Here is a 27,949-nt window from a genome sequence, read left to right as displayed (position 1 = left end):
TAATTGCGGTTTAAAAGGTTAAAAAAATTGCAAAAACCGCAATTACTTTTGCACCAACCTAATAATATCTTGTTCTCTCAGACATACCAGTTCACATTTGGCAGCTGCATTCTTAGGGAAAACATACTTCTCTTAATTTGCTTTTCATTAGATTTACAGACAGTCCAGGCCAGTGAGTACAGGTGTGGGTCTTGCTAGAACCTGCCAGGGTCTTGGTTACAACCCAGCTGGTTCTCAGAATGATGAAAGCTCACGAGTGTAGAGAAAACACATGACAGAGAGATCACATCACATTATGCCAAGAGCCACCTTCGGGCTCTACGACCTGTTGACTCACGGTGTCCCCTTGGGAGTTGGAAGTAATGCAGCTGAGAGAGAGAGGCCCCGGGAGTGACTGAGGGCCGTGAGTCTCCGGCAGACGCTGGGTATGCTGTTCAGGATGGTATCGCTCATCTCTCGGGATTTGCTGGCTCAGCTCTGGTCTTAATGATCAGCTGGATCAATGTTCTCAAATGCCAGTTCACAGTCTGCCTTTCTGGCAGGCAAGGCCCTCTTAACCTGTTGGTTGGCTTCTTTTGTCACTAAGCGGGCTTGCCTTATAGTGTTGAAGGTCATGGAATTTTGTTAGAGCGTTATTGAAATGAGACATTTGTGGCACCCGCGTTGTATTGTTTCTGCTAATAGGAGCCCACGTGTCTGTGTGTCACATATGGTTAGCCTGATTGCTTTTGCTAGCCTGGGATTTTGCCTTGGAGAGATTCTTAGTGAAATACCACCATCCACAGCCTTCTTCCATGGAGAAGGATAGCTAGGAGTTGAGTGCTAGAGGACTGGAAGAGGAAAGCCGGAAGATGAGAAATGAAGTTGGGGCCATTGATGTGTGTGGGGGGACAGTGGGCTGGCACCGGAAGTCCTGGTCTGGTCTCCGGCTGATCACAAACCAGCCATGTGATGATTTCACCTCTCAGGGCCCCCACCTCCTCATCTATAGAATGAGGAGGGTGGGTCCTGTCCTGCCACCCACAGGGTTGGAGGGTACCATGCTGTGCTCCATAAATGGTAATATGCTATCCCAGCATCAAGCAATGTGAGCACTGCTATATGGTAATGAAAACCACTTGGGTTAGGTTTGAGGGGGCCACAGGGGTCACCTCTCATGGCCATGACCATGTACAAGTGACCAATGACTGAGTGTGGAGTTCCCCCCCCCCCCCTGACATAAGGCACCCCCCACCCTCTCTTCTTTTGATTTGCCACTTGAATGGGTGCTTTCCGGGGTGGCCTCAGATTCTCCCACAAAAACCTGGACCACACACAGCTTTTCTGAATTACTGGGATTGATAAGTGCTTTTGAGTAATTCACACGTTTCTAAGCTAACTTAGAGCTTTAGAGGCCAGTGAGCCAGGGACATCACAGATGGGGGGGAGGGGACTGGAATCAATTTGCAGCCTTCCCAAACTGCAGCCACTAGAGCCATAACCATTGACCTTTCTATAGACATTTCTTATCTCTTTAGATAGAATCGTAGGAGGTTGGAGCTAGGTAAGTATATCAATAAGTATATCCCTAGAAGCCATAAACTATGGCTTTTAATCCTCCCTACCCAGCCCCCCACTTGCCCCCCCCCCCCCCCCCCCCCGCCGTCCTTTTCAACACCAAGCACAATTCTCTCAATAAGCACTTAGCAAATTCTTGAATCTACTAATAGTTAGATGTCATTTTGAGGGACCATTCAAAAGAAAGAGTGTAGAATATGAGGCCAATTAGCTCAAAAGCTTTGCAATTAGCATGACAGGAAATCAGCTTACCTTGAGGTAGAAAGAGACCACAGGCGAATTCATCAGTCACAACGGGAGGCCAGGTAAGAGCACAGGTGGGTGGCCAGTCCAAACCTTGCTCTGCTAGTGGTAGAGTATAGATTACACAGACAGCACAGCTGGGCAACTAGAATAGTGATCAGTGACTTAAGTTAAAAGGATGTTGTAGAAATCTTGAAGCAGATTTCTATCATACAGACCACTTTCCTTACCTAAACCACTGGATTTACCTGTCCTCAGTTCCCCAACATTTACTCCATCCCTGGCATCTACTCAGTTTTCAGCCAAATCAAGGTCAGGATAAAGAGGAGATTTGGATGGAAGGAAGCTGGATATTCAGGCTCCTGCAGTAATACTCAATTATTGAATTCTTTAGAAGCACCAACTCCTCGATAATGAAGTCCTCAGTTTTTAAATATCTTTAGAAATCAAGTGATTAGGTATTGGCAAAAGCCAGCTTGCTATTTCCTGCTTTCTTATAAAAATAAGATGGTAAAATCCCCAGGAGCTGGCTGGGGATAGTTAGAAGATCATCTTAAGTATTTTAATGCATATTATGTTGCATGCAAATTTGAGCCTAAAAAGCCTCAAAACCGAATAGGATGGGAATCAGGTGGAAGAGAAATCTGCTGCCATCCTCCTCCAGCCCTGTGACCCCAGCCAGATCCGCTGTTGTCCTGGGCAACTCCTGGCTACTCAGAGGCCACAACTGCCAGGGCTGAGAATCAGGGCTGCAGGAAAAGCCTTAGCTGAGATGCATTGTTTTCTCTTACTCTGAGTACAGTGGGTCTAAAACAAAATAAAACAAAAAGGTTCATTTACATCAGTGTGTTTTCTAGCACATACAGCATTATTTTGATGTTTAATAGTACTTTTATGCTCTAGCCCTTTTCTTCCTCCCTCTCTATTTCTCCCCAGTCGTGTAACCGGTCCCGTCCCATGCCTTGCTATGCCATTCGTACCTCTCGTAATGGAGTTTTGGTCAGCAGAATGTATCACTAGCATTTCTTCTGTTAACGGTATTGCACTATTAGAGACCCTGGCTGACAGGTGAAGCATTTATTCCGTAGCCCTTCAGATTTCTTTGTGTGTGTGTCTCCATCAGCTGAATATCTGAATGTGTTATTTGGACCAACTTTTTTTTTTAATGTTGAAGGTGATTGATAATGCATTAACCAATGTCATTTGCCATGGACTGTTTTGGCAAAAAGTAATTTATACTCTTTCTTACGCTGGATGTAGTAACATTTTTGACTAAGTGCTTTCTAACATTAATCTAAACCAATCCTTGGATTAGAATAACCGACTTTCCACTCTAAGGATGTTTTACTAAGACAGGCTTGGTTATGAGGTTATTCACTGGGTACCTTAAAAACAGTGAAAATGCTTGTCTATAAATGCAGTAAAGTGTCTTTGTGATATATCGATCTTTCTTGTTTTCTGCCTTTCTTGTTACCAGACTGTGGGTAGTGGTAAGATATCTTCAATGAAGGAATGAAGTGCAACATTTTAAACCAAGAAATTGAAAATAGGATACGAACCAAGAGTCTAGGGGAATAAGGGAGTCGATCAAGGTCATATCTGTATATGAAGGCTCTGGTGGTAGTAAAGCAAAGAAAGGCAAGTTTGCATTTATAATAGGCAGGAGGCACCAGAAAGTGTTGGGAAATCCACCTGAACTCAGACATGGACAGATGTTCTTTGCCACATAAAATCATACAATTGTGAACAACTTTACAAAAGTTATAAGCAATGATATTGAACTGTGTGAATTTGCCATTTTGTTTACCTGCAAATAATTTCAATGCCCAGGAGGGAGCAGGGTCAAGACAGTAACCAGACAGGTTCTGTGAAATAGGAAGGCCATTCATCATAAAATAGGACTAATCGTTTTTAAAGATGCATTTTGAGAGGGTATAAATAATGCATAATTGGGAAAGTGTTTGAGGCCGTTATGAGTGATGTGTCTGAGTGCAGGTGAGTGAGTGTAAATGAGCTGACCCTCATGATGGTTTCTCTTTTATTTCAGCACATCAGGTCCACCCATCTGGCCAGGCAGTACCTTCTTCAAGAGAAATGGAGCCCTTCTACAAGGTAGGTCTCTAGAAGCACCTCTCCCCCTCTCCCACCCCGTCTCAATATTCCTTTGTGCCTGATGTCAATCAGGAGAGTTCTGTCTTCTTGAGGAGTTGTCACTGGAGAGATATGACTGTTGTGGGTTGAGTCTGTCCAATTCTCTTCATTTATTCATATTCATGTCTTCTGGTTGTGATGAATTGTTAGTCTGAAGCTAGGACTGCGTCTTTGGTTTGTTGTCACTGGTCATATTCTAGAAGTGTTTGGCTTGCTTTGGTGAAATTGGAATTACATTGAAGTTGGTCTGTGACAATAGCATAAACTGGGCTGATAAAAACAAACCCCATTACGTATTTTTAATGCTTGGGCTACCGTGTTTCCCCGAAAATAAGACCTAGCCAGACAATCAACTCTAATGCGTCTTTTGGAGCAAAATTTAATATAAGACGCGGTCTTATTTTACTATAAGACTGAGTCTAGTATAATATAATATACTAATATGATAATATAATATATACTGGGTCTTATATTAATTTTTGCTCCAAAAGACGCATTGGAGCTGATTGTCTGGCTAGGTCTTATTTTCGGGGAAACGCGGTAACAAGGGATGTTTTTGGTGTTTTGGCACCTTGGTCATCAAGGAGGTCCACTCATTCCTGACTGTCCCCTAATATCCATGTGTGCCTGGAAGGGTGACTGATTTGTTCGGAGGCTCAGAGTTCAGACACCCCTCCCTTGTCCCTACAAGCATCATTTGCAGGGATACATCCTTCCTGCTGTCCAGCCCATCGTCAGCTGCTTTGCACAAGTTTCTGCCCAGTGGGTTCAAGGAATTCAACCAGTATTTCATCTGTTTTTTCCGTTAAGTTTGTCTTGAAATAGCCAAAGTTAAAGAGGAATAAATGGCTAAAAATGGCAATAAGATGCCTTTTAAATACTTTCAGAAATTACTTTTAGGTTATCGCTGTTCTGGATATCTGCTCTGTAGATAAGCTGGTGTTGGCAGGCTCCCAAGGGGCTTCCAGTTTCCTGTCTCATTAGCCTCTGGTGATGGGCTAGGTGTCAGAGTGGCACAGATGGCCAAAGCAGGTGAATTTGATTGTACCAAGCGTTTCAGAACTATACTGGGCTTATGGTAAGGAGTTTCAGTGCATTTTCATCGGTTTAGAGCTGTGTTTGGTTGGTTTACACCTCTTTGCCTTAAAAGCACATGCTGAGGGCTGGCCCTGTGTGTGAAGGAGTAGAATGTAAATGTGACAAAGAAGAGAGAGATTCATCCTCAGTTTCTGGAGTAGCTCAAACAGTTTTGAGAGAGAGCACATTTTTGTTGTTTGATAAGTCCTGCAATTTTGTATTCTCTTTCTAACCATCTGTGAAACCAGGAACTTAAGAATTTCTTTGCATTTTTGCTTGGTACAGGTGAAATTTAGGCAGGCAAGTTTGATTAATCCTAATTTTAATGACCATCAGAGACATCCTAAATATTTAAGAACAAAAGGGAACTCCCTCCACTCTCAAAATTGAATAGATGATTTAAAAAATTACTTATTCTGTTCTCCCTTAGATAGTATACGTGGAAACTGACTATGATGAACCTTCGGGTTTATTTCAAGTGAATGTCAAAGTTATATGCATCTTTATTTTTCCTCTAGATCTGTAGCAATGCTATGACTATCGTTTTGTTTGGATTGCTTTCAGAAAAGGGATTTTATTTACTTGGAGCATTTCCTTACGGAATTTTTATTCATTAAGTTCCACATTAGGTAAGATTTGCTCTGTGCATATTAGTTTTGGGTTGTTTCAGGCAAAAGCAGGAGGAGAAACATCAATAAACTTTCTGAAATTGAGTGATTTTTACTATGAGAGTCTCACAAGTGGGAGACCTTTTTTTCTCTTCCTGATAGGGTTAAAAATTCTCCTATTTACTCTAGGTATTGAGAATTAAATATTTACAGATTCCAGACACTCATCGAATTCACATCCAATTCAATACAGACCCCTAATATCTTTTTGTACACGTGAAAATCAGAAGGATCTTGGAGAGACTTTGGGAGTGTGGGCAGGGATTTCTTCGGGTTTTTTTTCCTTTTTTCCTGTGATGTTTCTTCATTTGCTGGGTCTGTATGTAGAGTTCTCCAGACACTTTTATTGTGACACGATTTTTCGTGCGTGTTCTTCCTAATTAATATATTTGTGTTCTTTTGGTGGGTGGCTTTGGCTCATCAAGAAGTTGCTCAAGCCCACAAGCAAAAGTTTTACAATACACATGGGCATATTGAGAAGGGAATTGCCCGGTCATACCAGTGGACGGTTTAGTTTAAAATCAAGTAGAAGAAAATCAATCTGACTTAGGCTCATTTTTATACTTTACATTTTTAAAATACGCACACCTTCCTTCTTTTTCCCTATGGCAAGCAGGAGGACAGTTTTCTAGAAATCAGACAATGGGAAAGAACTCTCTTACTAGGTTCCAGCCACAGGGGTTGGGATTGAAGGCCAGTAGGGTGCCCTAAAGAACTCAGGTTCCAGAAGTGGGATACCTAGAAGGTGAAGCTCGGTAACGCAGAGTGAGTCGGGCTCCGGGACCAGCCAGAAGCCCGTCCTGACGGTGGGCCCAGATCCTGAACCAATGGCGCTGGGAAACCCTGCTGGGTGGAGTGTCTCTAGGGGTTGAGACTAAAAGAATGCAGGAGCAGCAAAATAAGCAGATGTGTCACACTGTTTAAAGGAGAAGAACTTATTTTTTTCAGAAGGGTGGGAGCATGGGGGCTGTCACTTCTTAGAAGAATTGACACTTGACCAAGACCTTGACAAATTGATAGATATGGGCATGTGGAAACGAAAAAAGGGCATCCCAAGAAGGGAAGAAACAGCAGGAAGGCGTAGGCATGGAGAGGATCCCGAGAGCAGAGGGCTGGGGGATTACATGTGGTAGGGGCGGATGAGTGAGTCGCGGGCACTTTGGGATAATGCCATCACGTGCTTCAAGATACATTTAGAGAGAGGAATGTGGTGTCCGAAGAGGAAATCATGGAAGTTAAAACCTGAATGAGTGGAACAAAATAACATAATGGTTACAGTGCTGTCTGATAGGTGTTTGGGTTTATAAGCTATTGAGCAGAAACATAGTACAGTTATTTTTTACCCCCAGCAAAAATCCAATTGCAGGAATTAACTAGACGTACTCGAGGTCCAGTCAAGTATGGCCTGTGTATATTTGGGTCCTTGCAGCATCACTGGCGAGAGGGCCTGCTGAGTCACCTCGCAGTTTTGAGGCTAATGGGGTAAGATTTGGTTTGGATTACACCAGGCATGGGTACTTAACATAATTGGTCATTTCATCAATTCACAGTATTTATTTTAAATGCCATTTAGGCTTCTACAGACAGTTTTAGTGTATGAGCCTTTCTCGTGAACTAGAGAGCACTTCAGTTCTCGTACAATAGAGACCTAGCAGAGTGCCAGAAGGGGACCAACCCATTGTTTGAAGGGGACCCAGGATGGGGCCAAACAGTTGACTGTGGCTTATTCTGGGCCCTGCTGGAGTGGCCAACTGACATGTGTCTCCAAATGCCCCTCTGCATGTCTCTGTGAGTCTCTGTTGTGGTCTCTAATGTGTTTGAAATACATTTTTAATTTTGTTAGTTAATAATGTGTTTTATTTTCTTAATTAAAAGAGTAAAGTGTTTTATGTTTTTCCCCTTTCCAAACTCCCTAACACCGCCCCGCCCCGCCCCGCCCCCATCCCCCAAACATTCCATTCACCCATCAAACTTAAAATTAGGTGATTTTATTTAAACATCTCCCTCATATGAATTACTTGAATGAGCAGTGATTCCCCATTAAAGACATTCCTCACCCCTGGCCTGACCCTTCATCTGGTCCCTGGAGGTTTCATCCCAGCCCTACATTCGGCACTGCTGATACTGTGTGCTTTATGCCTTCCACAAAGGTGGCTGGCTGTAGGACACGGTCGGTCTGATCTTCCACTTCTGTGCTTTTGGCTTTCAAAGGCCCTGTAGGCCTTTGAGCTCCCCACAGAGTTTTGTTGTGAGGGAAGCTGCTGCCTGTACACCTCTGGGTCAGCTGACCACTTGGGCCCACCTGTGTTTATTTCCAGCTCTTCCAGTACCCCACCTGCAAGCGTTTTCGTTATTATCCATGTCTGTGTGTCAGGCACTGGATGAGGCTGGAGTTCCCAGGGAGGACCAGGACCTGCCCCCCACCCCCCACCCCACCCCCAGCCTCTCACAGCCCACTCTGGAGTCATACCACACGTCTCAGCCCTTTGACCCTTGACGCAGCCACTGCAGTTACTAACACTCCGCCAGCCCTCCTGGCCTTCCCTCTTTCTTCCTTTTCTCTATCAGTCCAGCATTGGCCCACTTCATTATTATTGTATCTGTTTCTGTAGGATGCAGTGGTGGAATTAAAATAAATTCCATAACACACATAACAAGTTTTTATTTCCATTCACTTCTGACAACCCACTGGATGAGCTAATGAAATGGAAAGAAGACCTTGAAGGCATTTTCAGTGCACAGAGCAGAATTGTGCTACTGCAGACACGAAAACAGGGAGAAAGAAAACCAGCCCTTTTGCTGCCAGATGCATGTTCCTATGAGTGCACAGAGTGCTGGCCATTGGTAAGCAGTGCGGGAGGTTGGTCGTGACCCTTAGATGACTTGCCAGGTTCCCAAGTTCTAGGTTAGCTTCATGTACTTACTCTCCTGGGAGGACTGTTGTGTGCCACCCACTCTGCACAACCCCTACCCTCTCCCATAGCTCTGCTAGGCATTTTTACTGCAAAAACGTATGTGGTACTCCACTTTGGTTGTATGCTATGAAAGTCTCAAGAGCTAGTACTCGGTACATCAGAAACAAAATAGAGTGTAAGAGCAGGGGAGAGCCCTGGATTCTGGTCCCAATACGGCCACTTGGTAAACTTTGTGACCTTGGGCAAGCCACATGGCACCCCAAGGCTTCCTTGTCTGACCTGTTTATTAAAGAGTGGACCTCAGGAATGGCAGAAGTTTCCTATGGGGTACCAGCTCTGTTCCCTTCTATCAACTTCCCTAAAAGTAGGTCAGAATGGATTTTGAGGCATAGTTCTAGGTGAGTGGAAAAAGAGGGCTACCTTCAGCCAGTTGTGTCTTCAAATGCGTCTAAGGAGAGGAAAGAGGGTGGTGGCAGGCTGGCTGAAGGTCCTGCTCCTAGAACAAGATGACTCTCAAAGTTCTCATGGACCTGAGGGAGGCAATGTTATCAGTTTGGATAACTTGGAAACGAACTGTGTCTTCACTTCCTGGGCGACTGACTTAGCCTCTCTGTGGGGATGATAATAACAATAATAATAATGCTTGTCTGTCTCATGGGGGTCTTGCGAGAATTTGATATTCATATTAATAAAGCATTTAGAACACGCTAAATTCCCAGTCAGAGTTAGTTATTGTAATATTTGACAAAACTGTGAAATCTAGGAAAACAGGACTAAAATCCTCCATGTGTGTTTGTCCTGTATCCCGCTAAAACGTCCCTTGTTCAGTTGCTGGGGCAGAAGCCTGGGAATGCCCTGGATCCTGTTGGATCTGAAAGACAGTTTGTGCAACTCGTTATCTCAGATTCCTTATAAGTAGGTTGGCTTCCTGGAGAGGTCACCCCGCTCACAACACCAAGCTGTACCCCTTGCTCTAAAATTGACATGCATAGTAGGTGCCAAGAGAGCCATGCAGGAGAGTGTGGATTTTTCATGCCAGGTCAACTCCCTCCTTCTTTGGGCACCAGCCTTGACCTGGGGCCTTAGTTTCAATTGTCTGTAAAATGGGGCTACCAGATGTCTCCCAGAATCGTTGTGGAGATTAAAGGAGAATGTGAATGTGAAAACGTCCATCTCATCCAGTGCCTGGCACCTCTCAAATGCTTGATAAAAGCAAAGGTTTTCAGCCTTTGACTTTGTGTCACGCCTAAGGTTTCTTCTGGTCATTAAAATCGTGGCTGGTACATTCAAGGTGAAAGTTCCAAAACCACTCAAAGGAGGGGGTCTCCCAAACGCCTCTCCTTTGCACGATTTCAGCACCGCCAGTGTTTCCTTTCTGATTGAAACAGGATGGCGCTGCCCTACTCTGGGGTCTGCAGCTGCCTCCAACCTCTCGGCCCAGGCACTTCTCTCAGTAAGGGCCCATGGTCCCAGCTTTTGTTGGGTTTACCTCGACCCTCCCCCACTCATTTCTTTCACATTTGGTCACAGCCCCCGGGCCCTTTGGCTTCTTTCATCTAATCTGCTCCACAAGCTGACTCTTTTGTCCATTTTGCAAACGAGGGCATCTACTAATGCATAAATCTCCTGATTCTTGCCCTCAGGCACACCCGGTTCAAAAAGAAAGTCGTAATAATAGAAAGGAGGAAAAATCCTCTCTACATTTTCCCCCAGTCCTAATTGCCTTCTGTCCTCTTTGGCCTGCAGAAGCCCTTAGGATTTTAGGAGGGGCCCTTTTCTCTTGGAATCCTTTGTCTTTTTGTTCTGCCCTGAGTTATTTGTAAAGATATTTATGTAACTACAATAATAAAGTCAGCTGGCTGATTTTGTTTACCATCAGGTGAATTTAAAGGGGTGCCATTCTGCTCTTCTAATCACCCAACTTCTATATGGCCTCTGACAACATGTTTTTAAGGTTGTTTTAAAAAGTATAAGGACATAGAATTTTAAAAGAAGGCTTTCGGCAGTTCTGACCTTCACTGTCTTCCGTGGGTCTCTCCACCACTGTCTCACGAAAACCCAGTGTGGCCCCCTGAGGAAACGGCAGCTCTGTGGGCGGGAATAGGTCGGTCAGAAGGAGTTGCCAGCTCGCTGGGGACGTGGCACCGAGCGCTTCCTCTCAGCCGACCCTGCTGTTTCAGGGTGACCTCCAGGAGGAGGTGGAAACTGAGGTTGCAGATTTAGGAGAGGAAGGCAGGGTTGGAGAGGGAGCTTTGGAAGTTGTGAATCCGGAAATGACCCTTGCAATAATGGGCATAGATGAGACTTCCAGGGGATCTAGAATGAAAAGAGGAAAAAGGTTCATATTCAAGACCCAGATTTATGGCAGAAGGAGGAGCCGTAGCTGACAAAAGCAATAATAATAGTAGAGACGCAACACAGTCATAAACGGGAGAAAATCACTGAAGTGAAGGGCAGAGAGTTCCAGAAGGAGGGGAGGGGGTCAGGAGCACCGCTGTGCAGCAGAGCAGGAGGATGGGACTGAAGAGGAGCCCTCAGTCAGCTCCAACCGGCTCTGAGGTTAAAACGGCAGCAGAGCTTTCGGCGTGCAGCTGCCAATCGGCGCTCTGTTTCCCTGGACCTGCCAGTTCTGGGCATGTCATGAAAAAGGGATCATACAGTATGTGACCTGTTGTGTTGGGCTGTGTATGTTCTCCTTCTATTAGCCGTATGCATTAGGTATCATTACCCCCATTTTGTAGATGGAAAAAATAAGGCCAGAAGCAATTATCCAGCTCAAGGTCGCAGAGCCAGGATCAGAGACCTGGGCTCACACCTTTCTTTGGTTCAAAATGGCATAAATATTTCCAAACACTTTTCCAGTTTAGATGTTCAGTTATTCTGCAGTGTTTTTGCACACTTGTGGCTGAAAAGAATCCCGTTGTACTGCTTAAAAGCAATTTATAATGACGAGGCAAAAAGATGGAAATAAATACTTATGTTGTCTCCCTTTCATTTAAGTAATGAAGGTGCTTCATTTCTCTTTGTCTCCACACATGACTTTTGTAAACAGCTAATGTTAAGATATTTCAAAGACCATGGATAGAGAAAAAGAAAAATCCTGGAATCAGTCATTCAAAGATTAATACCATGAGGAACCCACCCCTTAATAGAATGAATATTTATTTGAGTTTCCCTGAATTTTATACTAGGAGATAGAGAGATAGATACGGATATTTTATACCAGTCAAAATTTATCAATAGGAATATGCCTTATAGTTTAATTTTTTGAGCATTTAAAACGTGTTTCTTATCTATTGTATCAGATTATAAAATACAAAGGTTACACAACCGTGGATCACATTGTACAGCACAGCCTGCTTTTATCAAAGTGCTCAATCTTAAAATCCACTTGGAAAAGTCGTTCCCCTTGAAGTTCTGTTTAACTGTGCTTAGATAGAAGTCGAGAAATATTTTTATACTTATTTCCAAGAGGCTGACAATGAAGGAGAATTTAGAATACACTCTGAGTAAGCTGTTCACATTACAGTTTCAGAAGTGAACTTAAAAGAATCCACCTGTAAACTGCAAGAGGTCAAGTTTGTGTTCTTGTTTGGTTCCCTTGACGACTGAAAGGTGTGTCTGAGAACTCCTGGGTAGTGTGCGCCAGGGTGCATGCTGTCAGGTAGGAGTGTACGCATACGTGTGTGAATGTGGCCTGTCCACTCAGGCTTCTAGTATTGCTCCTTGTGAGTCTGCAAGAATAACTCTGTCCTGCCTGCCCCCAGCCCCCCTCTCTCTGGTGTCTCCATGACCCTCAGCTCTCCTGTTGGGCTTTGCAAATGATAGCATGAAGATAAATGACCTCAGTTTTCAAATCAGACATACCTGGATCCATTCCCTGCCTGGCTACCTAATTGTAGTCAACTTTGGAAAAGTTGTGTAAAGTTGTTTGAGCCACTACAAAATAGAAAAAATACTAGCCTTGCAAGGTCGGTATAATTATTAGGATTAGATGATGACAGTCTAGGTAAGTCATTGCCCCAAATGCCAGTGCCATCGCCCTGCTTTCACTCCAGGGGAAGCGGCGTGCCTGAGAGAAAAGAATATGGACTTGGAGCTGGCCCGTCTTAGGTACAAAGCTAACATCTGCCATCCACCAGCCACGTGACCTGAAGCAACTTGTCTGATCGGTTTGAGCCTTTCCGTTCCAGCCAAACAGATACAACTTCATGGGATTTTGTGAGAATTGAAAGATAGTGTGTGTGTATAGGGGCTGGCACAGTGCCTGGTGATTACTGAGTGTTCAACAAATAGAATTCATTATGTTTGCTCTTACGATGGCATGCCTAATGTTTTTAATACCTTCCACCCCCCAAAGAGCAGTAACATAAAAAAATCCTTCCCCAGTTGAACTGAGGTTATACCTTCAGGAATGCTTAAGACTGTTTTCAGTGTCCCTGAAGCTTCTGCTCCATTAAGGCACATACCCACGAGATACCCACAGAAGGGGTAGAATTTGAGTCCTCACCAGCTGTTCTCCTGGCACTGTTGAGTGATGAAGATCTCCGGGATGGGTTGGAATGGCTTTTGATCTGTTTTCCTGTTTCTTCTTCCTCTTAGTGTCTCTCAGCCAGAATACAAACTATGTGCGGAGATTCCTTGCAGAGATGGGATGGAGGCAGAGTGAAAGGGAGAGAAAGGAGGAGAGACATATTTGCAGTGATAAAGAACTTGATAAAATCATTTAAAGGACCATGCTGAACTTGTCTCCCACCTCATGGTCAGAATAGCCCCTCTTCGGGCTGTGATTTTTTTTTTCTTCTTTTTTTAAATGGGGCATTTTCAGGATGTCCCCATTCTGCTTATTTGACACAAATTGCAGTGAGGCATGAGAACCACAGGTCTGTGCCTGGTGACATCTGCCAGTAGAGCTGCTCTAACCCGGTGTCTTGGCTGTGGGTTTGTTTCCCACACTTTGAGCAAGACTGTGAGGACATGGTGACAAGAGACGAGAAGCCGGTGACGTGGAGAAAGGCCAGTTCTATGGTTACCATTTATGTGTGGTATTTCTCAGACTCTGAGAGACTTCATTCTTTAAGTTTTGTTATGGTTGGGAACTGAAACAAGAAATTTTTACTTTTAAACTTTTGCAGCTGCAGTGGGCTCAACTTGGGACGCTCACCAGGATGACACAATAGCCATCTGAGGGCACCGAGGGCATCTTTCTCCTGTGGGAGCCACTGTCTGCCCACCCCTCACCCGCACCTTCCAACATATATTCCAAATGAGAGGTGCCAGCTTCTAGGAGCTCCCTGGCCTCAGTGGTCATGGAAATTTGGGCACGTGACCCAATCCAGGCTAGAGTTTCACCCTGGTGCTTTTCTTACCCTGAGTCTGGGAGCTCTAAAGCATGTGTTAGCATCACAAGGTCCCCCATGGAAAATTGAGTAGTGTACAAGGGATAGCACCAAGGCAAAGAAGCAGAGACAAGGGGCTGCTCTACCACTGCTTCCGATGGTTGGATTCGATGAGCACATAAATTCCTCTTTTTACTTAACTCAGATTGATTTGGGTTTGTTTGTTTTTTTGGGGTGTGTGTGCGTGCATGCATGCGTGTGTACACATCTAAGAGTCCTGACTAATAAAGAATCTCTAAATAAATATAGCATCAGTTAAATATATATCACTATGATTTCCGTGTGCCAGTGAAATTCCAACCTCTCTATTGTCCTAGGAGACCCACTTAGTAGTTTGGCTGTCACTTGAAAGAATATAAGATGAGCTTGGAGAGCTTTTCAGAGATGGTGACTTGACTTAAGCAAACAAAGCAGGACCACGGTAATAATAATATCAGTTCTCTCTCTCCTCCAGCTCAGCTTTGTTTGCCTCAGGTGGAAATAGGCTCAGAGAGACTCACATTGAATTCACGAGGTGGCAGTCACCTCTTGTGCTAGAAACATCAACTTTGAATCTAGCATTTCCCCAGTGGTCCAGGAAAAGTTCTGAGTGGCACTGTAATTGAACCAGCCTGGGTCACATGACCACTGGAGTCATCACTGTAACCAGGGGAATGGAAGGTTTGGATCGGTTTACCCTGGGGATGGAAACATCACTTGAAAGCACATGAATGGATTGAGAGATGCAGTGTTCTCCAGATGCAAGTCAGGGTCAGTTCCCAAAGAAGGGAAAAGGAAATGTCCATTACAACAGCACAGCCATTTTAAAAAAAAAAAGCAATGGGCACAAAAAAATGTTAAGTTACATGTGCAAGTATATGTAGCTGGTAAGTGGAAGGTCTAAGGCCTAAATGCAGATCTTCCCATTTGAGACTCTTCCAGCTTTCTTTTCATGATAATGGCCATCATCTTTGGGTGTACAGGACAGCCAAGATCTCAGGGCATATGGTGGTGTCAGTCAACTTAAAATAATTTCCCGGAAGCCCAGAATCTGAATTAATGATGACGTTCACTTTCTCTGGCAGAGTGGGGATTGCTGAAATGGGTTGCCTTAACTAGACTTGCCTCATTGGTGATAAACAAGGGAGGGGAGATGGGATGTACTGTCCTTTACTGAGGATTAGCCTTGAGCAGCCAACCTCAGGATTTTTGCAAACTTTCTTTAGCAGCCAGAGTTGGTCCCCAGAGTCCCAACCTTAGAATACAAGATGCTTGGACAGTTGGTGAATGTATTACTCAGTTGGGGCTGCCATAACAAAATACCACAGACTAAATGGCTTAAACAACAGACATTTATTTTCTCACAGTTCTGGAGGCTGGAAGTCCAAGTTCAAGGAGTTGGCAGGTTTGATTTCTCCTGGGCCTCTCTTCTTGGCTTGCAGATGGCCGCCTTCTCACAGTGTCCTTACACGGCCTTTGCTGTGTGAGTGCACTTGCCCTGGTCTCGTCTTCTTCTTATAGGACACTAGTTCTATTGGATTAGGACCCTGTTAGGGTTCTGTTGCATTATAGCCCCCCCCTTATGACCCCATTTAACCTTAATCACCTCTTTAAAGGCTCTATATCCAAATTCAGTCACATTGAGGTTTCGGAGTTCAGCAGATGAATTTTGGAAGGCACACAGTTCAGTCTATAACAGTGAATGACATACATACATTTACCAACATTCCTTGCTTTCTTCCAGTGTGTTAGGTACCCCTCGAAGTGCTAAGCATAGAGATGAAAAGAGCCCTGGCCTTAAAGAGTCTGCAGTCCAGCTGGGAGAGACAATCGCTAAGACAGACGCCTTAGTGGTTCTTGCCATCACAGAAGGGCTTAGATTCTGGGGCGAGAAGGAAGTCAGGAATCAGGGAATTCTCTGAGGGGTGTTGCTTATGCAGGGCGAGGCTACTGGCCCTGCATCTCCTAAATCTGCCCTCCTGAACTGCTCAGCACAGACAACGGTGCAAGTCTCAATCAGTGTCGCTCCAGTCCCTAATACAAAAGTGGTGCCCTCATATTTGCAGCAATGGCGAAAACACGCATTGAGCCAAACTCCCTGAGCCAAAAGCCATGAATAAATGCACCGATGGTACATCAGTATATGACGTATGCTTATTCGAAAGCAAAGAAGAAATATGATGAGCAGGATGGAGATGAGAAAAGTCACTATGTCCCTTTTGGGGAGCTTACCGTATTCCTTCCAATTAAGAAGATGGGAAGATGAAAGAAAAGTGTCTGGGCAGAATTGTGGGGAGATTCTGGTAAAGGCAGTGGAGAGTGGGCTTGGCTGAGGAGATGAGGGTGGCTACATAATGGGGACTTGGGGTAGGTGGTGCAATTGAAATCTAATATTGACGTAGGCATGTAAGGAAGGGTAAAGAACTAGGAGCCGATAGTCGTAAACATGGGAAACTGCTGCAGGATGGTATACCTTGTATCACGTGATCACAGTGGATGGTGTCAGGGTCATGTGAATTGTAGTGGCCGTAGCTGGGGCTGAAGCTAGAGAGAGATGCGAGCAGATGTTCTGACTAGGAGAGAGCAGAATGGCAGGCCGAGGTGGGTGGAGGTGAGGGGCGGGGCGCCTGGGCAGATGGGAGCGGTATTAGAGCCTCAGATACCATTAGTCTAGAAGGCCTTTGTGTTTCTCTCATTACCCAGTTTACTTAGGAAAAATAATAGCAATCACATCTTAACTCAGTATAATTTAAAGAGTAGTGAAAATCCAGTTCAGAACCAAAGGTGCAGCTTGGTTCAATCTCAATCTCACTTGCTAGTTCCCAACTTAATTTTTAAAATTAAGGCACCTCTAACAAGACTCAAAATTGTTCACAATCCAAAATGTAGTGAGAGGTAAGATGCTAAATGAGAAAATGGGTTCCATTTCTAAAACCATCATTATGTGTGTGTGTGTTTGGGCTGGGGGTCGGGTGGGATAGTGGGATAGTTCTCTGTATAACACCATTTGACTATAAATGGCTTTTGTTGGACATGGGATGTGAGTCAATGAACTTGGAGGAAAATGGGGCTGCCTAAAATAGCTTTTGTGCTGCAGAGCTGAGTTGGCATTAGAGGGACCTGGCTTTGAATCCTGACTCTGACCATCTCTCGTAATATCTCTCTCTCTCCCTCCCTCCCTCCCTCCCTCCTTCTCCTCTTCGGCTCCCTCCCCCCCATCCCCTTCTCTCTCATACACACAAACATACGCACCTGCACATATACAGCTACACATTCATTTACACACACACGTGTGCCTCTTGGCTTGGTCAAATACTCGACTTTGAGCTTATGTTTTTTCATCTGTAAGATCAGGACACCACCTACCTCTCAAGAAGTAAATGAAACAATGTGCAAGTCAGCACTTTGTGGCTCTGATGGGGTTCATGGGAATGTGTGGAAAGAAAAGTCAAGGTTGTGGTTATCCTTGGGTGTGTGGTGGTGACTGGAGGAGGTAGAAGGGGGCTCCGAGGTGCCAGTTTGTTCCTCTGGGTGCTGGTTACATGGCTAAATCGTTTGTGAAAGTTCATTGAGCTGTACAGCTATGTGGGCTTTGCTGGGTTACTTCGTATGTTCAGTCAAAAGTTTCAAAAATGATTAGGCAACGAAACTTTCATTACGCCTACTTGATTTCAGATTTTCATTATGCACATGTAGTGAACCTCAGAATTCTTTCATGATTAAAAAAAGAGATTGTCATAGATTTTATTAAATCAATGCTGGGTGAAACACAAAATAACAAGAATTTCTCTCACAATTCAAGCGTGTTTTATTAAGGCCTGTGAACCCACTTGTTATTGATACCGTTAATACAATATTTAGATTCCATTTTGAACATGCCAGCTGGCAAAGATTACTGATATGTCAGCCTCTCCCAAGAGTGGGTTTTTTGTTTTTGTTTTTTTTAACATTCATAACCAGTGAGCTAGGTACACAAATACAGGTTAAGATGAACTTCTGTGACTATAAGTAAAATTAGGGGAAAAAAACAAACTCTTTAACAAAAACTTTGAGAAGGTCTGTGGCAAAACCCATAGGACACTTACACGAATTTTAAAATTTTACCGAAACAAAAGTGGTTTTTCATTCTATGGTATTTTGTTGGATAAATATGTTGGTGAAGTAACTGATTTAGAAATCATTATTTAAACCTTTTAACTTCATAGCAAGTATTTTTGCTAGAGGAGAAAACATTGTGTTGGAAAACTTTTGAGATTTAAAAACAAGCAGGCCAGGGTGGGAAGTGGGTGAAGTCGGTAAAGGGGATCAGAAGGTAGAAACTTCCAATTATAAAATAAATAAATTCTGAAGATATAAGGTACAGACAGCATGGTGACTATAGTTAACAATACTGTATTGTATATTTGAAATTTGCTGAGAGAGTAGATAAATGTTCTCATTGTAAGAAAAAACATTTGTTATTATGTAAGGTGATGGATGTTAACTAGACTTACTGTGGTGATCATCTTGAAATATATACAAGTGTCAAATCATTATGTTGCACACCTGAAACTAAGATGATGGTATGTCAGTTATCTCTCAATCAAAACAAATAAAAAATAAAATAAAATAAAAACAGATTAGTTTCACTGAGATTTGTAATTTCCAGTGGAATATGGAATAACCAAGTTCCTTTTTAACTGCAAACACAAATAATTGTGGTTGTACCTTGAAGGTTGGCTTAGAAAAGAGTGCCCTTACTCTGTAGCATTTGTCAAAATGATTAAGGCGTTCAGGAAAGCCTGTCAGATCACCGAAGCATTTGTTATATTCAATTAAACTGTAAGTCTCCATTTATCAGTCCTTTGTAAATACTAAGTGGCTAATGCTGCCTCTAATGTTTCCAAGTCTCTTAAAAATGTGTTATAATAAAAAGAACTTATCATTTTTGTATTAATACTCAGACATAGATTTTGTCTTGTATGAGGAGCCAAAGGCTGTGATACTCCTGTATTTCAAGGACAGAGGCAATCTCGGATGTGTCTCTATTTGTTTTCCCAACGAGTTCAGACAGTGGTACAGTACGTTTTTCTTTTTTTAGTTAAGGTTAGGTGCCCACATGTTCTGATTTTGACTAGTTTAAGTGTTGAACACCCAGAGTCTACACAGTAAAACTTTCTGATGGACTTTCATCACTCCTGTAGTATTTATGTCAGGCTTTAGATATCAGGAGTGTGATCTGTGTTTGTACTCTACATCCGGTGTTCAGTTTTGTTCATCTCAGTCGTAGTACAAGAAAGTACACACCCTTGGTTCAGGGGTTACACATGGTACAAAATTCAGTTGGGGGAGTTTCTTCCTGCTTCTGTCTCTTACATGTCTTTGTATATTTTCCCTCTTCTAATATGTCCTCATCCCCTCATGTCTAATAAAATAAAGTACTTACCTAATTAACGTTTTTCCTTAGAACAGGGTTGTTTAAATGGTATTTCCTGTGTATTCGGGATGATTATTTTGGTGATGGCACCATAGGGTCACACAAATCACATTGGCCTCACCGGACTTTAGTTTGTATGTGGTGAATATATGCAGGGACCAACTAGAGTGAGAATTTCAGAGCTGGGAGGTTTCTTAGACAGTAGCTGGCCACGCCCTCAGGGAACAGACAAGTAAACGGCCCAGAGAATCAGGGTTTGCTCTGGGGCACAGGACCAGCTAGTGGTAAAACCAGCACCTCCCCCAGCCCCGTCCAACTATCCTTTCCTGCCATCCTTTCAAATTAGAGTAAACTCCCTTCTTTTCTCCACATGCCCAGAGATAGGGAAAGGATGAAAAGAAACCCCAAACTATCTATCATCATCAAAAGCAGTAATGTAAAAGTGGTATTTCTTTCTCATCATACTGACACCAGTCCTGGCCTCAAATCCCAGCTTTTCTACTCAGTAGCAGTATTGTGCCTTTTCGGGCCTCACTTTCTCCATCTGTGAAATGGGAAGTAAGACCCATGATGTTAGGTCTTAGGGAAGATTTACACGGTATCGCCTCAGTGCCTGGTTTACAGTAAGCACTCCATAATTAGAAACTATCACACAACCATTTGGTGGGTCCACCTACCTTCTTACATTCCTTCTGAGAAACTGAATGCCCCAGCTAGCCCTGGGTTTCCGCCTAGCACACTGCTTATACTAGTATACAGTGACAAGAACAGGCGACCTTTAGGCCCTGTTGCCCCTCCACCAGGCCAGGGGCAAACCCAGATGCAGCCAGGCTGTGCCAACCAGGAGACCGCTGGCTGGTCTCCACCCTCTTGGAACAGATGGGCTGAGTTAGGGCTAAGAAGGAGAGGGAGCCCCTCTGTATTTTAACAGTACGTGGTGATCCCCACAAGCACAGGGGTCTTGGGGCCGGGCCACCCAGAGTTTCTGGCAGCACCAGGAATGGCTGGCTTTGTGCCCCGGGGAACAGGTCCCTCTCACAGGTACAGGAAAGCGTTTCAATAGCAGATAACAATCTTTTTTATCACATTTGCTAACACGAAGTTTTGGGGTAGTTCAGTTAAAAGCATGGCGGTGGTTTAATTGGGGACGTAGTGTACAAGCTGTTTGGCGTACCCAGGACTTTAAAAAAATTGATGTTTTTAAAACAACTGGGATAATGTTCAGATATTCTATGTGATCCATTCATATTGTATGATACACGAGGCCGCAGACTTTCAGTATGTACTATTCCTTGTATGTGGTTCCATACACCAAACTGATATGTTTCCGTAAGAACCAGAATTTTAGACATTCTGTGTGTGGATCTGCTGGCTGGGGTCGAGAGACCGTAGATTCAGAACTAGTATCAGGATTCCAGGTTTGGAATGGGTATCGCCGTTTTTATTTTCCTTAAATATTTTAATGATCTTTGAACATGTTTAATATGCAGTTCAGTTATGCTTCCAGATGTTCTGTGACAACTGGAGCAGGTAGGAAGGTTTCTGTTCGGGTCGTTGACCCCGAAGACAAAAGTTTGCTCGGAGCCCTAGTTTCTGCTTTGGTGCCGGCCACCATCTGCTTTGGAGCTGCTGTGCTGCTAACAGCTACATGTCAATGACTATGTTTAATTACTTCATCTAACATATCCCACCTTGTTCTAAAAAGGAATTTGCAATAGCTTTGCAGTATAACTAGAATTTCTTTTTTTTTAAAGGACGTGCAGAAAGCAAGACAAAGGGAAAATAAAGGTAGGAAACACAACATAGAGATAGGAGATCGCATTAATATATAAAATTCATATCGTAAGTTCTTTGTATTGGTTTAAAGGGTAGGGAGTCATGAATTTGGCTGTGAGCTTCCTAGGAGCCAAGGCAAAGAGAAACATGATCACTTGTATGATTTAAAGATTAAAACTGACGTATTACTGAAGAGAAGCATAGAGGACCATGGTACTAATTTGTCCTTCAGATCCAGAGAGTGAGTGAGTGAAATCCTTAGCTATACAGCAAGATGCATCCTTAAGATTAACGCTACTAGTTTCATAGATAGTTTCCTGTAACATCTCTTCAGGCAGGGCAATGGTAGCAAGACATTAGAAGCCAATTCTTCAGCAATAGCCCAGGGACACTGCCTTCTTTAGTCTAAATGATTAGATCTGGGGTAGGGCCATGGACTCTGTAGTTTCAAAAGATCCCAGACAGATTTGATAACCTCTGTTTTAGGTAGTGAGAAATATGTAACTGAAACAGGCGAGTGGCCAGAGCTAGAAACACTGAGATGGTGACTTCTTAGTCAACTGGGTATCTAAGCTTGTGACATGCGAAGCTCAACTGAAAAAGAGCTTAGAGAGAAACGAGGGCGGGCACAAGTGAGCCTGAAGAGACACCCAACTAGAACTGGATCCATTCCCATCGCAGAAGATATGCATTCATATCTTCTTAGCCCCTTTTTGAAGTATAGTTTAGAAAAAAAAGCGATACAGATTGGAAAGGAATACTGTAAAATGAATAGAGGTCTTCGATGGTAGAGCACATTGAATATATCTTTAAATTGGATCCCTTTAACTCTTAGTTTCATATTTATCATCATTGAATATAAATTCTTGAAGTTGAAAAAGTATAAGGGTTAGAAAATGTTTACCAATAAACAGGGCTCCAGTGATGCTGGCTGTATCCCAGGGGCTACTATTTACCAAGCTTGCCTATTGTGTGCCAGCCGTTGAGCATGGCACATACCTGCTTGCCCTCACTAGAGCCCGAACATGGCCCTGTGGGGTAAAGGTGTCGTTTCCCTGTCACTGGCAGGCAGCTGAGGAGAGAAATGGAGGAACTGGGATCTACTCCCAATTGGCCCATTCCAGGAGAATCCATAAACTTGGTTGGCACTCCATTTGTCTTGGCTCCAGTTTCCTTTCCCTCCCCTCCACACTCTTTTCTTTCCTACTCCTCCTCTTCTTCCCTGAAACCTTCCATGGAGCTGGAATACGGTAAAACATGAAATCAGAACTATGCTGATTGAACTAAGAGGTGTGGGGGCCAAGAGTCCCCTAGCTCTGCCTCCCCCTCGACCCCAGTGTCACCAGCACAGAAGGGTCGTGGGAGCACCACTGCCGAGATCCCGCTGTCTCCCCAGCGCTTTTGTAATGTGACTCTAAGCCCTGTTTGTCATAGCTCTAGTCAGCGTGTGTATGTGCGTATTTGTGTGCGTGTTCAAAGACGGTCCACTTTTCAATCAAGAGACAGATGGTTATTTCCTGTTTCATTCTCTATCTCATTTACTTTTACAAACTGGAAAAAGAAATACAAAGTCTTTATTATGGCATTAGGATATGGTGCCCAGCGTTTGGCAAAAATCCATGCACTATTGTCTTTCTATCCGTGTATTCTGAAGAAATGTTACCCCTTAGAGCAGGAGTGTTCAAACTTTTTTCAACGTTTTTCACCAAGGGCCATAGGCGGTAAAATATACAAACAGCCGGGCCACTCACTCGAGGTGAAGTACGTATTGCCTCGCCTAGTTTATTTAAGTAAACTAAATGTATTTTTGGAATTTGCTGCAGGCCAATAAAAAATGGATTGCGGACCGCAGTTGGCCTGCATTTGGACACCCCTGCCTTAGAGAGAGCTCAGAAGCACCGTAACTAAACACTGTGCCTAATGCTGAGGTTAAAATCAGCTGAAGATCATGACCAGGCGGCATCTCGCACCAGGACCGCAGCCAGAAATCAGCCAAAGTGTTTCAATTGTTTTATCGTGAAAATTTAACCTGGTGGGGAAGCCAGAGGGGATTTTGAGAGATTTTCTCATCTCGCATCCTCCCCCAGGATTGGATCATAAAAATTGGTACTTACAGATGATAATTAGTTCTGTTCTTGAAAGGTTTCTCTAGAGGATAATTTTGCTACTTTCTTCAATACTAGGTTTCACCCTGGAAAGAACTTCTTCCCATTCTCTTATTTGAACCTCTCTGATGGTTTAAATATAATTTCCTTTACTTCTGTGCTGTGTGAAGAAGAAAACAAACAACAAAAGGGGTTTGTCCCCTGCACCTTGAAAATGTCATGCTCACCATCAAACACCCATGGGCCGAGTGGATAGATGGTGGGTCTCAGCCTGTAGCAGTAGCGTGGGTCTGTATCCGTATGTGTCCCATGTGTCCGTATGAGTCCCAGAGGAATTGATCGTGGTGACTAATGGGGGCCGCCCCTGCCTCTGCCTGGAGCCCCCCACCACATACTTGCAGATGAATGTTTTAGTTTTCCAACTAAACAATGGAGTTTCCCTCTGCTTGAAGGTAAATTGGTTTATACAGGGATCAAACCTTTGGCCTGAGTCATTAACTCCGTGATTTTTTTCCTAATGAGCTAACCTGCCACTAACACAGAAAATAATCTATTTTCCAAGTGACCGGGTCTTAAATGAATAACTTGAAGAGTCTAAATGACACTGCTTTGTATAAGTTCTGATTCTTTGAAAAGAAGACTTGCAGAGGTCCCACCTGTTGGCCGGATATCGAACCATGGTCTCCTCGCCAGGTTTTCCCTGAATAATGAATGAGCCAGTGTCGGGGAAGTCAGAAATGGACATCAGTAAAGCTAAATTCCACCAAGAAAAGGCGGCCGTGCAGGTAGAATGATTGAGAGCATTGAGGCCGGTGGGTACGAAGCACAATAATGCACATCCTTAAACTTTCACGAATTAGGGGAAGGAAGGAAGGAAGGAAGGAGGGAGGGAGGGAGGGAGGGAGGGAGGGAGGGAGGGAGGGAGGAAGGAAGGAAGGAAGGAAGGAAGGAAGGAAGGAAGGAAGGAAGGAAGGAAGGAAGACCTGTAAGTTGGGAAGAGTCATAGGGAGCAGAACTGTGGATCTGTCTCACTGAGTCAGAACGAACAGGGATGGACAGTCTGATGTTTAGTTTCTTCCAGGCCATAGTGCAACCGCATGATGCACAAACCTCCGTTAGCCAAGCAACAGACATCTTCATAAATCCTGTGTGGACAAAACTAGAGCCACACACAGCCTGTTTGTCCTGGCCTCCTGGGGCATGGCCAGACCATGAGGTCCGAGAAGGCATCTGTGATCCCTGCCTCTGCGTCTCTCAGCGCCGAGCGCCCATCAACCATCCGCTCAGATCTAACTCTCCTCCCCCCTCTCCCAGGCTTTGATCACCAGAGACACAATATTACTGATTGATCGATTCTAGTTTGAGGGAGATTAAAGCGTGGAGAGCCTTTTTTTATGCCAGTTGTTCCTTGAAAGACTACTGGATCTCCCCTTTGGAAACAACAGCAGGCATCCTTAGGAGGTGGGCAGTGTGGGGATGGGTGACAGGGCGGGCAGGCAACCAGAATTTGTTCTTTTATTAAGGGCACATCAGGCGTGCCCCTTGGTGTGTGTGTTCAGACCTTCCTCCACCCTGCCGTCTAGATTTCTTATGAATCTCCGTCACCCAAGGTACACGTTAGGTGCATTGGGATGTTGGGGGTAAGAAAAAGGCATGAGAACCACTTGAGAATGGTTCTAGAAGGGTGATAGAGGGGTCTCGATGCAAAGTGCACTGATGGAATCTCACAAGGGTCATTTCCTGAAGACATTGATGAATGTCATTTTTCCTTGAAGGTCATAGTGTGCTGATGTCTGAGCCTGGGTGCCAGGCCTCGTTAATTGTTTAAAATCCTGTTTAGACTGTTCTGCAGGGTACTTTGGAAAGAGCACTGCACCAGGAGCAAGGACTTCTGGGTGACCTTTGCCCTAATCCATCATAACCAAATGGGCATGTGCAGTTTGTGTTCAACTCTCTGGTCCTCAGGCCATCCGGATGGGTGTGTTGGGTGGAATGTTTCTTAAGGCTCTATCTAGCCTCTGCCAGACTGTGTTTGCAGGAATAGACTGTTGCCATATTTCACTTAATTTTTGTTGCCATCCCCCAAGCCTAGTATTGTGTCTGACATGCAGTGAACCGATGCTGAGTGAGTGAGCGAGCAAGCGAGCGAATGAATACAGACCAACAATAACTCATCTTAGTAGGCAGCCTATGCCTGATTTAATACAGAAAGTTTGGTTTCCCTGTGTTTGACTTGAGTCTACAGAGTTGGAGACTTGGGCAGCACTTGAGATTCTGCATTTGTAGAAATGAGACTGGAAAGTGGCAGCATGGCCAGTGGAGATAGAAGTGTTGGCATGACTGTGAATTTCTCCAAAAAGACATTTAACAATGCACGGTGCCTTCGGTTCTCTGTGCCTTCATCAGAAAGATACACTGCCCAGTTACACACTCCCTGTGTGCCAGGGAGAACTCAGAGAAGCCCCTGGCCTCTGAAAACTTAGCCTCTAAGACACTTGCACTGCCACAGATGTGCCATGTTCGGGAAATCCAAGTGGAGGAGTAAAAAGAAGCTCTAAATCGATACACGGGTGTCATTAAAGCACTTAGCTCTCCTACAGAATCTTGCTAAGTGCCTCTAATGCATTGTTGTGGGGAGTGGATCAACAGAAAGGGGGGTGTGGTCAGAGCAGGTGGCCTTAAGGGCTGGGTCTGAGGAGGTGAGAAGGAGAAGCAGCTCTTCTGAGGCCACTGGGAAGGCCTCGTGGGACAGAGGTGTGTTCAGAAGCACAATTTGTAAGTGACCCCACCCCACTGAGCCAAGGGCCCAGACTGATGACCCCAGGGCAGAGCTGGAACAGTGGCACACAGATGAGTTTTATTTGTCAGAGCAGTTTTGAAAATTTGAATTGATTGCCAGTGCTTAAAAATCAGGAAATTTGACATAAATGTCTAGATTTATGGCTTTGTATAAATATCTAGATTTCTGGCTTCTCTAGACAACTGGGAGATGTGGCAGCACTGGGCCTGCCTTGCCCCCAGGGGACAGCAGCTGGCTGGACTTGAGTGTCCCCAGTGCTGTGCAGGCACCCCCCCCCCCCCTTTCACTCAGACACATGACTCTGAGCCCCTGGTGAGAGAGCAAGCTTCCCATTTCCATTGGGGAGGTATTCCGGGTTTGGGCATTTAAGGTCGCCCTGCAGAAGGTAGGACAGGATGGTGGGGATGGTGACGGAGATGGGGAGGATGGCAGCTAAAACCTATAGAACCGCCCACTGTGCAGCCCCTGTCCTGAGTGCTCTGATTGCTCTGACTCGTTCAGCCCCATGAATGCCTAGGAAGGCAGGGGCTCTGTGACTCCTGTTTTACAGACGAGGAAACCAGATCCCAGGTTTCCTAATTGGAAGTAATGCCCGGTGGCATGCAGTTTGTAAGTGACGTAGCTGGATTTTCACCCAAGCAGGCTGGCTCCGAGGTCTGTGCTCCTGACCAAGGATGAAAATGAGCCATCCTTGAGTGCTGGTGTGGATGGACTAGTGCTGGGTCTTAGTGCTGTGTGGGGGCCGTTGCCATAGATTCGTACACAGCCATTGGGACCCATGCTCTATACAGGTGAGGAAATGGAGACTTGCAGAGGATAAGGGAACTCACACAGCTGGAGTCCTGCGTGAGGGTGGCTAATCAGGAAACACTGGGGGATTGCAAGAAGAAATTTGGGGTCTCAGTGATGGCAAGTGAGAGGGGTACAGAGAGATTGGAAAGAGGGAGAAGACAAAATAGTTATCAAAAGGACACAGGCAAAAGTGGTGTACATTCCCGTATTTTGAAACAGCGTCGAATTGTGGTTCTCGTCTGTTAATTTGGTATGTTTCTTGGGGTTCCAGCCCAAAGGAATTCGCTCCCACTAACCAAACTTTTACCTTAAGAAATGGCTCTGGGATGAAATAAGATCTGGTATTTTCTGTGTTCTCCACTGAGGTTTCTGCAACCCAATCTATTTCGTGGGAAAGCTGTTTGATCTTCCATGTGGGCAGCATTTCAGGGCAAACAGCAGGGACCAAGCCCAATCCAGTGATGAAAACTTGAACGCAGTCTCCACTTCAAAGCAGTGGGAAGATGCACCGGCCCTGAGTTGCTTTCCCTGGGGAGCTCCTGGAACAACTCACACTTGCAGAACCTTCTTCCCCAGAGTGAATTCCAGGTTCTGGCCGGAGGCCCTTTTCCACAATGCCCATGAATGAGGCTAGAGGAGACCTCCAAATATGCTCCCTCCCTTTGTGGCCCCCTCAGGCCCAGACCATCTCACATTGTACCTTGGTGAGCAGGACAAACTGCGGTAGCAGGGGAGCCATTTATAGCTGAACCATGGGGGCTGCAGGCTGAGGGCCGGACGCAGTACAGCACGTTCTTCCTGGCACGGTCCACCAAGATCAGCCGGAGACAAGACAGCAGATACTCAGTGCTCTGGACCACCCCTTCTGAGCACTGTCTGCCCGGGTCGCCTGTCTCTATAAAGTGACTGCCCTCTCCAGATCACTGGGTGGGTTCCCACAATCATAAGCTTTCCTACACTGGGGCAGCACCTTCCCTGCTGTGTTGTCCATAACTTGAATGGAAAACCTCTGCGAGTTTTATACTCTATTTTATACTATGTCTGTGTGTCTATTAATAGAACAATGGCTTT

The 27,949-nt window shown here is 44.6% G+C and overlaps 1 protein-coding gene across 11 annotated transcripts in view; it reads left to right on the top strand.

The window, feature by feature from the left end:
- The window catches only part of FOXN3 (forkhead box N3), a 373,286-nt gene that overhangs the window by 247,973 nt on the left and 97,364 nt on the right, over positions 1-27,949 (top strand). For all 11 annotated transcript variants that reach the window (XM_019744763.3, XM_019744745.3, XM_074327057.2 and 8 more), the window contains one exon: positions 3,848-3,912. In XM_019744763.3, coding sequence (XP_019600322.3) covers positions 3,848-3,912 — 65 coding nt within the window. The remainder of the gene's footprint in view (positions 1-3,847; positions 3,913-27,949) is intronic.

Source organism: Rhinolophus sinicus, chromosome 3, assembly GCF_057876585.1.
Source record: "Rhinolophus sinicus isolate RSI-liver-muscle chromosome 3, RSI-T2T, whole genome shotgun sequence".
Taxonomy (NCBI): domain Eukaryota; kingdom Metazoa; phylum Chordata; class Mammalia; order Chiroptera; family Rhinolophidae; genus Rhinolophus; species Rhinolophus sinicus.
The sequence above is the reverse complement of the archived record's forward strand: the minus strand, read 5'-3'. Positions and strand labels throughout refer to the sequence as shown.